This window comes from Chanodichthys erythropterus, chromosome 20, assembly GCF_024489055.1.
Source record: "Chanodichthys erythropterus isolate Z2021 chromosome 20, ASM2448905v1, whole genome shotgun sequence".
NCBI lineage: Eukaryota > Metazoa > Chordata > Actinopteri > Cypriniformes > Xenocyprididae > Chanodichthys > Chanodichthys erythropterus.
In genome coordinates, this window is record NC_090240.1 from 24,251,325 (window position 1) to 24,266,418 (window position 15,094).

The 15,094-nt window shown below is 39.8% G+C and overlaps 1 protein-coding gene across 13 annotated transcripts in view; it reads right to left on the reverse strand.

Annotated features, from left to right (window-relative positions):
- The window catches only part of agrn (agrin), a 259,373-nt gene that overhangs the window by 79,675 nt on the left and 164,604 nt on the right, over positions 1–15,094 (reverse strand). For all 13 annotated transcript variants that reach the window (XM_067372232.1, XM_067372231.1, XM_067372229.1 and 10 more), the window contains 2 exons: positions 14,026–14,232; positions 1,188–1,409 (listed from right to left, as the gene is read on the reverse strand). In XM_067372232.1, the coding sequence (XP_067228333.1) occupies positions 1,188–1,409; positions 14,026–14,232 (429 nt within the window). The remainder of the gene's footprint in view (positions 1–1,187; positions 1,410–14,025; positions 14,233–15,094) is intronic.

The following is a 15,094-nucleotide window of genomic DNA, read 5'->3' on the forward strand; positions in this document are numbered from 1 at the left end:
ATAAAATTAAGGTTGAACCACTGCAGTCATGTCGACTGTTTTAACATTGATTATATTGCCATCTATGGACGAGTCATACTGTATACCTATTGGATTTCATCAAAAATGATCTTAATTTGTGTTCTGAAGATCTTACGGGTTTGCAACGACATGAGGGTGAGTATTTTTTGAAATTTTCATTTTTGGATGAACTAACCCTTTAATGCATTTTTACGTATCTCAAAATCATAAAATTACCTTTTATTTCCAGGTTGTCTATGATTGTGGGAAGCCTATTATTACTTTAAGCCTATTATTACCTGAGGACAAATAGAACATCAGGCTTGAGGTCACAAATCAATTCCATCAAGCTAAAGCATTTCTAAAATTCTCTCTTTCAAGTGCTGAATCATCAGTTTTAAGTCTTCATCTTGTATATATGAAAACAGACATGCTTGGCCCCACCCAAACCTGTTTCTGTGGGTTAAATCTCTGTGGGTAGTTAAGCTGATGTTCCAGAAGCCTGTGAGGAGAGAGATATCACTCTCATATGTCTTTTACTATCTGGCAACATATACAGCATGATGGGCGGCGTTGCGATAAAGAGCAACCGTGGCCTGTAGCGATCTCTTCTGAGATGAATCCTACTGCTTCCAAATGACCCCCGGCATCCATTTCAAACTCTTCATTGGAGGCACAGCTAATACACATGCATGTATTAACTGCAAACACATGACACTTCTTTTAAATGTCGACACAATGGCTCCAGCTCATTCTCTCTAAACTTAAGCCAACAGTGAAAAAGACAGGCTTAACAAATGGTTGTAAAAGTTTAGCAGAAAAAGTCCACTTAATATTCCCCTCCCAAGCGAACGCACAAAGACAGCCATCGAAAATGATTTACAAGCCTTTTGTGAAGAACACACATGAACATGCGTTTGTTTGGAGGGCGAGCGGGCCTCTGTGCAGACTTATCTGGAGCGTGCTTACAAAAGCCAGACAAAAAACCCATGACTCATGCAAACAATTACTGTGAAGGATGCTGCCCTCTTTAATTCTAACTTAAGTGCATCGTTTCAAAAAAAGGTTGCGGAGGAGGAAAATTACAGTCCTCTCTTGAAATATCAGTGGAGTGCTTAAGTGCAGGGGATGGACGAGGATGAAAGGCAGTGAGGGAGTGAGAGGCATCAATGTGTGTGTGGACTCACCACATGGTCCTTTGTGTTGCATCTGTATCTGTTTCTGAAGGGCGCATCCCATGGCCTTCATTTGACATGAGTTTCTGTAAGTGTGCCCATCGCTGCCGCAAACAGGGTCTTGGTCCTGCGAACACGCATCTGAGCATTCACACACTGGCTCGCTGTTCTTCACCACGCACACGGCTCCAAACTCACAGGTCTTCTTCAGGCAGGGGCTCTCCAGGTTAAGATCTGCCCCAAAAAGCAGAGAAACAAGTTATCATTCAACTTAGTGGAAGACGGGAAAGACAAGGAAGAGGGGAAAATAAAGGGAGCTAAATCCAAAAGTCACTCCACTTGTTAGTGCTTAATCTGGATTCTGTACACACTCTGTTTGACTACCTACAGTTAAACTGTCAACATCCATGTTTACTATTTACACCCATGAGACACCAAAATGTTGCTATGATTATCTCTATATCAAACATTTCAAGATCATTTTCAGTTCACACACACTATACAAAAACTTAATGGATTTGAAATAAGGTTAAAATAAGGTTTTCACACCTATAATTACTGCAGTGTGTATGTGACATATGATTCCTACATTACACCTGAGAGACACCAAAATATTTCCACGATTATCTCTATATCAAAAATTTCAGGATCTGGAGTGACTAGTTTTCAATTCACAAACGATACAATAACTTAATGGATTCGCTTCTGCATTTAAATTAGGTTTTCACACCCATAACCACTGCAGTGTGTATGTGACATATGATTTCTCAATTACACCTAAAAGACACCAAAACATTGCAATGATCATCTCTGTATCAAACATTGCAGGATCTGGTGTGACTCCAGTATACTGTTCACACATGGTACAATAACTTCATAGATTTGCTCCTGTATTTAATTGCCATTTTCACACCCATAACAACTGCAGTGTGTATGTGATCTATGATTTAGAAGAAATATTTGATTCTCTTCAAAGTTTCAGACACAAAAAGAAACATTTTTTTTCTACCAATAATGCATGATGGTCTGATAAATTATTCTACGAACCGCTTGCTAAACAGATACACATTCTGCAAGGTGCAGCTGTAAACATGCAACCTATTAGAGCATCCAATCAGAACACTAACTACTCACATCTCATTTCATGCACCACTAACCAAGCCTCCCTCAACTACAGAGAGATTTTTTTTAACAGACAGACAAGTAAAACACAAAGCATCATCCTAGAAAAGGGAGCGCTCTAGTAAATAATTCAGTGCGCTGGGCTACAGCACAGATATGAAATATGAACATGAAAGAGAGTAGCTGGGACTCTCAGCGGTGCCACAGTAGTTCCACAGTAAGTTCATTAACTGCTGCAGTTAGCAGACAGAGGGCCAAGGGACAGTGGGACAGACCACAAGCCCGGTTTCTGATGTGAACACAGAGGGAAAGAGAACAAGGAGAATGAGAAAGAAGTGGGTCAGCAGTGAACCAGCACAGCTCACCACCCTCTAGAGAAGAACCTTTCGTCACCAAAATAAGGCCTCATTTCACCCAATCAGGAGGAAGTTTTATACAAACAGGTAAAAAATTAATGCACAGAGAGGATAGAGGAGGTTTCTGGGGGGAAATCTGTAAAAATAATTTCTCCTCATTTCATTCCAATTTTTGTAAAAATAAAAGGAGATGTTAAGCAGAATGTTCACACTGCTCTTTTCCATACAATGGAGTTTGACAGCTTATATTGTATAGAAAAGAACAATGTGAAGATCCTGCCTAAAATCCTTTTTTTTGTGTGTGTGTGTGTTCTACATAAAGCCATACAGATTTGGCATGACATGAGGTTGTGTAAATGTTGCACAATTTTTAAATTTTTAGATAAGCTGTTCTGTGTTGCACATTTGTATGCTTGGGCTTCATAGTGGAGAGTTGAGAAAGGCTAGAAGAGTAAACGTGATGTGTTTGCACTTTCACACTAAGATTAAAGACATGTCAAAATAAAGGGCAGCCCTTCAGGCTCACTCAGTATTGTGTGAGAGGTAAAATGACAGGGTGACGGCAAATGTTTGCAGGTGCGTTCTGTTTGGCGTATGTGAGTGTGTATGTAGAAGATTACATGTTTTTGTCGTTTGTTTGTGATTGTGTTGTTGGATGTGTGTACATATAAATGAGAACCCCTCCATCTTCAGTGTATGTTTTAGGAATGTGTGTGTGCGCACACCCCCTACCTGTGCTGCATGCGGTGCTTTCACCGCAGTAATTTATTCCTGGATTAGATGCTATCGTTCCTAATATTACAGACACTCAGATACATTTAATATCGCACACAAACCGCTATCATAACGCCTTCAGATAAATCAAATACATCCCACTCCATAAAAATAACATTCTTTTCCAATAAGATAGGAACAAATATGGACAAAATAATGAGAAATAAAATTAATGTTATTTTGAGCATCTACAAGGGAGAAGAGAGTTGCTTTTTTGCGTTTTTTTTTTTTTTTTTTTAAGTGGGGGGTGGTGTTGGAATGGTGATTTTTCTGATAAAAAAAATGCTGATCGTGATTAAATTATTATTATTATTATTATTTAAAAAGCTCCAGGTTTGGTGTGCTTTTTCTAGGGCTGCACAAAACAATATATGACTATAATAATAACAATAATGTTATAGTTATTTAATGATAATAATATTTTTTTTTAATACTGAACACAAATATTAAAACAAAAGAAACCATACAATTGTAATAATTTTCTGTAAAATGAGTGTTTAAAAATATTTTATTTTATAGTACAACTTTAAAATTACAATGCTAAAATTTATGGCTGTCTTCATTTCTTCATTTTTTTCTCCCAAATGTTAAAGCCTCAAGCTTTTTTGGGAGGAAAACAGCAGGGAACTTCTTTTTTATGGACAACAGCTGGTTTATAAGCACATCTAATTACAAGTTTAGGAAGATGTTCAAGTTTGTTATGTTCCCAAATACATATTGGAGAGGATGCAAAGTTGTTCCAAAATACAACTTGACTAAGCTACCTTATAAAGGCAGGAACTCACCAAGCCGGCGGTCGGCCGTCTGAAAGTTTTTGTTCATCGGCTGACAAATTTTTCTCAGTGTGTTCCGCACCGTCGGCTGAAGTTGGTCCTCGTCGGCTTTTTTTTAGGAATGATCAGATGGCCCGACTGACTGACGAGCTCCGACACAGATTCAACATGTTGAATCGGCATCGCAGCTCATCTGCCAGTCGGGCCATCTGATCATTCTGATTGGCTGTTCAGATACTGCCACCTGCTGGTATGGAAAGGCATTTCTTCTTACGCAGGCGCAGAGCGGACGTGCTACTTGACCGCCGGTTTGGTGTGTCAGGGCAACTTTGGACCCAGACGCTACCGACGTGAGCCAACCCCACAGTCTGCTTTCGTCGCCACTAGTTCGTCGGCATTGTTTCAGGCTTAAGACACCTAGTTTCAGTCAAATTCAAAAGGAGCCAATCCTAGCATGCATTGCAAAGAGCTCAGTGAAAAACCAAATTCAAGATTGCGGATGAAGCAGGAGAAACATTAATAAACTTAAAAAAAGTCATTCAATACTGAAAAATATCAATAACATTTTGTTACAATCTACTATTTTAGAGTGTTAGTGTTAGCTTAGCAGCACGCTAACATTAAACCCTACTGAAACTGTTGTGTGTAGTGCCATTGTTGTGGTGCACACCGCACAGAGTGTTCTAAATTGGTTACTAATGAGATTCCATGGTGGTTAGGATGCTGTCTTGGAAGCTAGCTGACTAGACAGAAGGCAGCTCACTAGGTTTAGCAACAGCAAACAGAGCTAAAGACTTAGCCTGTGCCTTAAATTTTACTAGCAGGAGTGAGACGCCCAGACAGTTGAGGCTTTAGTGCACTGCAAGAGGCTGGGGGGAGAGATTTGAATGTAACCCTCCTATAACCTCTTCTTGGCGCCCACCTATAATCCCACCCCACATCTGAAGAGCAGCAACCAAAGAGAAGTGCATATCAAACACACATGAAGCACAGCGTGCATCAAAAGACCATGATTAGTACTCCAAAGCACGTTCTTCATGGCAGAAATCAAGCGGTGCCGCACACACACCTCTTTTAAACCCACACATGTACCCACTGTAACTGCTCGGTCGAGCCAATGAAAATAAAAACAGAAGTTGGAAGTAAGCAGGTTACCTTTCCGATTACTGTGTTCCTGTGCCAATCTAAAAGTGTCCTACAGTACAATCTCCTCTAAGAGATCATTTCCGGCTATTGATTTCTCTGCTGAGAAAGAGAGCTTAAAATACGGCTTGAACTGGCACGTAACTGTGTAAACAGTGGATCGGTGCCTAATTTCGCAGGCCTTGAAAGCGGGCTTTTCCTCCAGATTTCTGTTCTCAGCGCCTCTCCATCTGTGCCTTCTAAGCGCCCGGCTGGAGGACGATGAGATCAGGCCTATCAGTAAAGCCCTCATGGCCTTCAAAACGCTTCAATGACCCGTTTCCCAAGGCACGGATCCTAAAACCCGAACCGCAGCCTTCGATAATGTTTTGTCCCAAGCCACACTTTGTTTCCTTACAAAGATGAAAGAATCGCTCTCCCTAAAAATAAAAAAAAAAAAGAATACAAAAAAGATGATATGAAAAGAAACGTTCACTCTGTTTCTCATTTTCAGTTTTTCGTCTCTAGGGGATGGAAAAAAAATCTTGCAGATTTAATAAGTCAAGGAAGAGAAAGTTCTCTGAGAAATAATGGTACATGCAGCCACGATTACATACTTGGTTTAAAAAACTTCCAGCAGCCTGGCTTTGGTTATTGAGATGGCTTGCATATTCTCTCAGTAAAAAATGAGCCCTTTCGGAGCCTCTTTGAAATAGTGGGCTGCCATCCCTGAGGCCTGTGCTGCAGTGCCAGTCTTCAAGGACTCCAGCTGTAAGCTGGATGACAGCCATATGCTTCGAAGGGACTGCCACTGGGACGTGATGCACGTAGAAACAGATGCATTTGAAGTTTTTTCAGAGGTTAACGCATGTAAAAGAAAGGAAAGCTGCGTAAGTGAAAAGAAAGCGATGCTGAAAAGTGGCGAAGTACGTTAATTAGGAGCCTGCGCGAAAGTGTGTGTGGAAAAACTGGCCTAATAATGAGATGGTGTGAAAAACTAGCGGAACTCGGAAGAGCTGAGTAATTGCCGTGATCAGGTCCGAGAATCTCTACACAACTCCGACCCTGGTGGTTCTGTGAGGTGTTATATAATATGTGTGATGTGGCTCCGCCTCCTGTTCTACATTCACACTGCAGTTTTGTATTATATTATACATTTGTTCTGGTAGCGTTTAATTACTATTGCCACTGAAACACGATGTCTGCACAGGCAGAGTATGAGGCTTCTCCTCTTTTGAGAGCTTCCCTACATGCTTTAACCTGATACGTTGCCCACCCAAGGGACACACCCACTCAAAATCTCGCAATCCGTTACATGTTATTTAAAGAGCAGCTCTCTTGAGCCAATGTAGATTTCTTTAACTTGGTTTGCAGAGTTGTCAGAGCGCAGACAGTCAGCCAACACACACTACAGGGGGGCCGGTAAGCTTAGTTAGTGAGTTTAGCATGGTGTGAACGCCGAGAATTATTCCTACGATCTGCTGTATGCAAGCTCATGCATATGGAGATCTCCATCCCTCGTATCGGGATTACAGGGTGTGCAAGAATCGTGATACAAACGGTCGCATGAGCGTCTCCTACATCTCTCCGCTCCCTCGCATCTTGCCAATATGAGAGGAGTTTGCGAGTTTCGGCAAGCTGTGCGTGTCTCACTTCTTGTGCGTCTGCATATCAGAGCAACGACTTCCCCCACCATGTCCCCCTCGGTTCAGTCTTTCTCTCTTTCGTTCCCTACCTTCCCCTTCAGCTTGAGGGGAAACATTTATAAGTGTGTAGGAGAAGGTGCAAGGAAAAGGGAGAGAAGAAAATATTAGCATGACACAAGCAGAAATCCCCCTAGAGGCGGTGTTTGGTTTCTGAAGGAGTACTTATCACCAAACAATGGCTTCAAGGGCGTAGAAACTTTCTTTCTCCCCACGCATTAAGAATTTAACCAAGGAACTAATTCTGTTGCCCTCCCTGCACCGCAAGGGAGGAAACGGATGAGGTGAAACACCGTGAAACTGGACAAGAGAGAAGGGCAGAAGAGAGAGAGGAAAAAGACAAAAGATAGAGAAGGGAGGACAAAATGAACCACATAAACAACATAAGCTCGCTATCTCATGTTGGACACATTGAAAACAGACAGGGATGGCGAAATTCTGATTACAGGAACTGGCTTTCAATTTATGAGTGTGAATTTGAATTGAATCACAAAGGATATTGAACTGAAATTTGAACATGACAGGAAGTGAAATTTACTTAATTGCAATTCAAAGGAATTCAACAAACAAATTATCATTAATTTTCATATATAATTATGACTGATTATATTTCTATAAATATATTTATAAATGTATATAATTCAAATTATTCATAAATAATATTTATAAATATTGAAATCAAAATCTGAGGTAAATAAGGGTATTGTTAGAAATAAAGTGCTCCTACACCATGCCCCATAAAATTAGACATTTTATATAATATAATATAATATAATATAATATAATATAATATAATATAATATAATATAATATAATATAATATAATATAATATAATATAATATAATATAATATAATCTTAATGCAAAATCTTTAATATTTAATTTAATTTCGATTCTACTCCTTCAAATTCTAATAATAATTGTGCACCCAGTTTGCTACCTCAATTCAAATTCAGGAATTGAAATGGAATTTTGAAGACATTCATAATTCAGTTTGAATGGTACATGAGGCTGAAAACTGAGCGCAGAGCAAGAGGGATCCATGGATCCCTTCAGCAGAAAGGCGTCACACAGGCAGACATAGCTCTCTGAACAGAGAAGAAAAGAGACGCTGAGGAGGATGAAGGAATGGGGGAAAACGAGGGGGAAGGCAGACGTGCATTACAGAAGCATGTTCTACAAAGAGCCTGCTAACAAACACACACACAACAGAAACCGATGAGGGCTTTCCAACTTACAACAGCGACCCAGATACAACCCTTCTTCACACAGCGAGGTGCAAAGGTTCATGCTAATTATAATCAAACTACTCTGGCTCTTCAATCTACTCTTCTAATTGGATTCATTACGCACATCTCACTAGGCCCTCCAAAGTTCAATGGGTGCTTAACTTGTTATTGTTTTGTTTTTTCGAAAATTAAAAAAATAAAAATAATCAAAGTTTGTGCCGTTTTCAGCAAGAGATGCTAATCAAATAAATATGCAAATGATAAATATTAATCAGAGTGCATTGTCACCTGGGGCGTTGATTCCCAGGCACCTCTTTTCACGGAGCTCTTGCTCAATGACATTGTCAGTAAGTCTGAGCCCATTGTTAGTCTTTATGAGTTACTGTCATGGGAACAGAAAGACAGAAAGCTGAGGGTCTGTTCACTTCACACAAGCTCTGAAAACATCCTCTGGACTATAATGACAGCTGTGTATTTAGGTCAGCTTCATTTGCAGGATCCATCTTGCTCTGCCTAGAGAAACAGGCTGCTTTCTTTCCTTATCATTAGGAGTCCATTACGGCCGCCACACCCACCGAGTTATGGAGTTCTGAAATTACATTCGATGGAGCTGAGCCATGATAATGCACAAAGATCATCATTCAAGGTCTCATAGACTTTAGTCAGAGCGGACACTGTATTTAATTTGATGTAAATGAAAATGAGGCTGTGAGGAACAGAAATAGCCAGGCAAATATATCGTGCTGCTATGTATCTGCATGGGTGGCGATCATTCAACCACTGAAACCTTGAAAACATATTCCCAGAGGACAAACACATATTGTGAAGACAGGCCTAGGAGCTTTTTTAGACTAAACATAAACGGTGTATACTGTATATGTCTACATCTATCTATCTATCTATCTATCTATCTATCTATCTATCTATCTATCTATCTATCTATCTATCTATCTATCTATCTATCTATCTATCTATCTATCTATCTATCTATCTATCTATCTATCTATCTATCTATCTATCTATCTATCTATCTGTCTGTCTGTCTGTCTGTCTGTCTGTCTGTCTGTCTGTCTGTCTGTCTGTCTGTCTGTCTGTCTGTCTGTCTGTCTGTCTGTCTGTCTGTCTGTCTGTCTGTCTGTCTGTCTGTCTGTCTGTCTGTCTGTCTATCTATCTATCTATCTATCTATCTATCTATCTATCTATCTATCTATCTATCTATCTAACAAACAAAAACAAACAAACAAACGAATGCAAATTAGGTGCGTTTCCATCAAGTTGTTCGAGCGGATGACAGTGGTATTGGTAACCAAGTAACCAACAGTAAATAAAATACCATTATCAGAAACTGACACTTAGTCAAGTGGATTTAATGTTCGCTACGTCAGAATTTATTCAGCAAATGCATTTCCATCTCCCATTATTCGAGCGTAAGACCTTTTTTGCGAATTAAGGGATTTTGTTTTCGAAATTTGGCATTCCATCACTCGTTTCGGATGTGATACTTCAAAATGCGCATTAAAACAGGGTGATGGAAACATAGCTTATCTATCTATCTATCTGAACCCTTACAAACACATACATACAAAAATATAAAAAGGGCCACTTTAAAACTGGGGAAAAAATACAATATAGGCAAAAAAAAAAAAAAAAACATCTTGCTATTTGTGTATTATGATTTTTCCCAGTCATTGATTTGACTAAATAAAATGATGCAAATTAAATTCAAAATGTTTCATGCAACAAGTAAATTATGTTTTTTAAAAGTAATCAAGCTAAAGTAAATGCAAAGCATAATGATATTTAATCATTCTCATTGATATGTAGCAATACAACAATATAGTTTCTTTTTTGTTTTGGATGAAGAATGCCATATGGAGACTTTTAGTCTTCTAATGACATGCTTTACATGAACTTAATGACAAAATAACAGTGCATTCATCACACCGTTGCTCCATTTTACACTGGCAGCAAAAACACTGCAAACATATTATGAATATTCAATATAATCGTCCATCCCTATCTGGTATCTCTTTCATTCTGTCACTCCTCAAATCATTTTGACACAGGTGTTCTTAGACTCATCTGCTGCCTCATGCATCCAAACGACAGACACACGAAAAACCCACGGTGACATTAATATGACCTGACTTCTGTATACAGCACCATGTTTTAATGCTCCATCAACAGAATGCAGATAGACTTTCAGATGATCTTGTGTATCTTCAGTCCTTTGTACTCAATCTTTCTACTTTCACAGTGTTTTCGGTTTTCCTTATGAGCTGCGGTTTCTTGTTGACCTTTCTCAGCACTACACATTTCTTTGATTTCCGAGCGAATCGTGTCTCTCGACGAGTGCTGCTGACACAGTGACCCAGCTCTGCTTGTCTCCAAAGACAACGGGAAGCAGATGAAACCATGTCAGACACTGGAAAAAGTACTGACATGCTCAGCGATTGAAACGACTCATGTACAAACAGAGCGTCTCTGCTATTGATTAGTGTGTGACAAGAGGTCCTTTTAGACGTTTTCTACTGTAGGGAAGGTAAGCTTTGTCACGCCTGAGTGTCTTCTAAAGGACCAAAATGCACTTTAGCAAAACAAAGACTTCACTTGGGCCCTGTCGATATGAAGGAGGTCTATAAAACCTGGAGGAAGCTAGCTGTTAGCATTCCTGTTCATGGGGGAACATGCTAAAAAGCAAAACCTGGTCTGTATGGATATAAACAAAAAGAAAGGAAACTTAACTAAGAGTGAAAGAGAGGAAACAAAGAAGGTGACAAAAGCAAAACAAGACGACAAAGCAAAGCAACCTTTTTCCGCATTTACACATCAAACTGAGAGCAGGTGTCCAAAGTACAAGACTTTCGCTCATCAATACTCCGTATCTTCCTCAGCATGAAAGGCAGTCAGCCTGGCTCAGGTCTGCCACAGAGCTTTTGATGTTTAATTAATGTTCTGTTTGCGGAATATGCAAATGTAAATAAATGTATTAAAAAAACATACTGTAACCTGCCACCAGCGAAAGCCTGAAAGGACCAAAACATTTACTTTGTCGGAAATAATGAAATAAAGCCAAAGACAGAAGCACTACTTCTCTTTACATGTTAATTTATGCATCTTTTCGCTGAAGACTGGAAAACAATCCTAATGAGTCATAGAGGCTGATAGTGAGAAAAAAGAAGAGAGAAGGAGGGGAAAGATGCATCAAGCCCTATAGTTGTAACATATGTGCTGCCAGTGAATAGGACACACATAGCATTCAGAATAAATGAGAGATATTTCTGTACCATTAAATGCACTGAAAATCTGAACCCTGCCAAAACAGCACTGGATACACTTCCCATTAATAACACACAAACCCCCCCCCCCCCCCCCCCTTTCAAGCCTTTTTGTAAAAACTGCCTCAATAATTTTGAGGTGTTTCATATATTTTGACTCTGAATTACTGTACTTGCATAGTATGGACTAACGTACATATGTAGGTGTGGCCTGCAAATTTTTTTTTTACCTGGTCTACAAGTAAAAAAGAAGACATTTTTAAAATGTCTTAAAGTCCCCCTGTAGTCAATAATTGTATCCCTTAAAACTCATCTTTGTTCGCCAAAATGACATATTTAAAAACACTTTCCTGTGAAAAAAAAATTCTTCAAACCTTAAAATAGCTTGAATGTAACTCTACACCCTTGCCTCATTTAATATATGCGGATAGGGCTGGGCGATATATCGAATGCTTTTGTCACGCGCATTTCGTCAGTAAAGCCAGTTCCCTGATTACCGCTAAATCGCCATCATCGCCATATTGCGTGGCTTGTCAGTGATCTACGGCTCTGTCTATTATATGCTGCTCCATTTGAAAGCAGGTGATGGCGATTTAGCGGTAATCAGGGAACCGGCTTTACTGACGAAATGCGCGTGACAAAAGCATTCGATATATCGCCCAGCCCTATATGCGGATCAATGAATATGCAAATTAGCCCTGCATCTACTCGCTCACGCAAGCTCAGAGATCCACTCAGTCAACTTACTGAGGTAAACGCTGCACAATGGTATCGCTCTTTACAACATCAGACATATAATTAATATGATTAGCCTTTTGCTTGACTATGTTATCAAAGAGCTAATAATGTGTTGCTAATGTTACACAAACCATGTTCCCGTTCACCATGTCAGAGTCAGAAAGCTGCCTTCTATCAATCAGTATCCTTACAAACGCTTTGAACAACTCAGAACGTCAGTGAAGTAAGGCATGTAGTTCATCATAACATCATCATATATATCATACACCCACCATATTGCTAAATCTACAAAATTTTTTATATCAACAGAAAAATATACTGGGATAACCTGGCTCCTCTCGAGACTCCCCTGCTAGTTTGTAACATCACGATTTCAAACCGCGAGTTTGAGACTGTCTTAGTTTTGAGAAGAAAATACTCAGCAGTGGCGTTGACATGACTTTGCACATGTTTTTTCTTAAAGCATATTTAAAAACATCACATAGACATATAAACAACATTAATAACTTGATTTTCACCACAGGGGGTCTTTTAAAAAAAAGACTTGATCAGCAAATTTCTGAGAAATAATTAACATGCAGATATTGTTTGCCTGCATTTTCGGACATCGTACTCTTTAACCATAATGCTTATCAAATACTACATAGCAGGGAAGTACAAACTCTGATGTGGCACACAAGTATGCAAACGCTTCAAGAAAAGCAAGCTCGATTTCATAAACTTCTTCTATGGCCAGATTTATTTTCTATACTCACAGTGGAGCAACAATGTGAAGATAATCTCGTTAAGTAAGTAAGATCTTATTTATACATTTAATACAATTCATTGCCATTTTTGAATAGCAGCATATGGTTTGTTGCTGCCACAGCAAAGAAAAGATGTACTTTAAGTAAGGGACTGCACACTTCCACGTTTGCGTCTGCGTACTTGCGTATGCTGTTTCTGTCCTTAGACGTAGCAGGGGAACTAACATAGCTCCTACCGAGGGACCTACATGCATGCATCCATGCAAACAAGTAGCGGGGCAACAACAGGGTCAGATGTTTTGGGAAAATATTCATCCAGACAAAAACACAGCACTCGGAAAAGAAGAAGAAGAAGAACTCCATGACCTCACTTTCCCTTCACATAGCGCCATGAGGACTAGAGCTGCAGGGAAGGCCACTCCAACCATCCTCCATCACGCAAACAATCATAAGAATAGACATAGACGAAGAGATACAGGGAGAAAGTAGACATCAAACCAGCCCTTTGAGGGCCCCCTGAAGGAGACCCACTGGTCAGAATCCCAACAAGAAAGGTCAGAGGTTGAACTCTTCCCAGCTCGCAATGAGAGGTGTGTCCGGCGGTGGCCCTGAGCAGACGTCACACAGACAAAGACAGACAGAGAGACACACTGGAACAGAAAAAACACGGTTTAAAAACAGCCAAAAAGGACATAAAAGGACAAAAGGGGAAATGACGAGACATTTGAACATGGAACGACTGGTGTGGACGACTGGCACTGGAGGGGTGAGGACATGAATGAAACATGAAGTCAGTGTTTCATGTGTCATCAGAGCTGATGGCAGAATGAGAACGCCATGGCAATGAAAGAGAATGAGCACCTTCCACAAGAGTTTCCCAGCAGGACACAACCAAAAACAAGCAGACATACAATGCTAATTAAACAATAGCTATTTTCGCTAACATAAAATTACAAGAACGCACAGCAAAACATCTGTGTGGAACTATCCCACAATTCCCGTCACTCACCACAGGGCCCTTGATGTTTGATGAGGATGTTTGTCTTGGTCCGGCACTCTTCGAGTTTCCTCTCGCAGTCATTGGGGTACGTCTTGCCGTCCTTTCCGCACAGGGGCTTGTACGTGCCGTCGCATTGTATGGGGTCGCAGGAACACCGAAACTCTCCGTTGTCCAGCAAACACTTGGCGTTGAACTTACAATCGTTCGGGCAGCTCCCTAGAGACCAGACACACAAGTATACATGCGTCAACAATGTGAAGAACGGCGGTAACTGTCCTGGTGTTAATCAACACTGACTGGAGGCATCTCTCTTTTTCCCTCGCTCAATCAGACATCGGATATTGACTCACTCAGGGGGTTTTGAATTAATTACCGTGTCTGATTATTTAATCAATTATCTAATTCCATTCAGATTGATTTGAGGTGTTTTTTTCCCACTCAGAGTTGTGTTAAGCTGTCACAGACGGGCCGTGGCGGTGTGTAATTACGACAGCCTTTCATCTGTTTGAGAAAATTAAGAGACCTATTATGTTATTGTACAATCTGAGCTTGATTTATGTTTGATTGCATTATCCAACCTATCTTTAAGGATGTGACATACATACTGATGAGAGTGGGCTCATAGGAAGCTATAGGAATAGGGGTGGAGTCTCATAAACCTTTTTTCATGTAATTTTACTCCACATGAAACGGCATTCACAACCGTAATATATGACTAAAACAGAATATATAATGAGAAAAAATCTAGGGCAACACTTCATTTAATCCATCGGAAATTGATTGGATTGAGAAAACTGGAAGTTCCACACAAGAACGAACGTAAAGTTTGTGGAGGATTATTTCACTCCTAAAATGCTGTTGGTGTTGTGAAATATCTTTAGCCTCTCTGTAGCTGTTTGTAATGTAACATGTTATCACACTATTTATTTCTAACTAATCAAAAAAGCCTTTCTTAGTTAGTTAGCATTTTGTTAAGCTAGTAAATTAAACATCAAACCTTTCTTTGTGCTTTTTACGTAGCCTTCAATCAGCAAACTAACAGCTTAGCATACAAGTGTAGCATACTGCTAACTGCCAC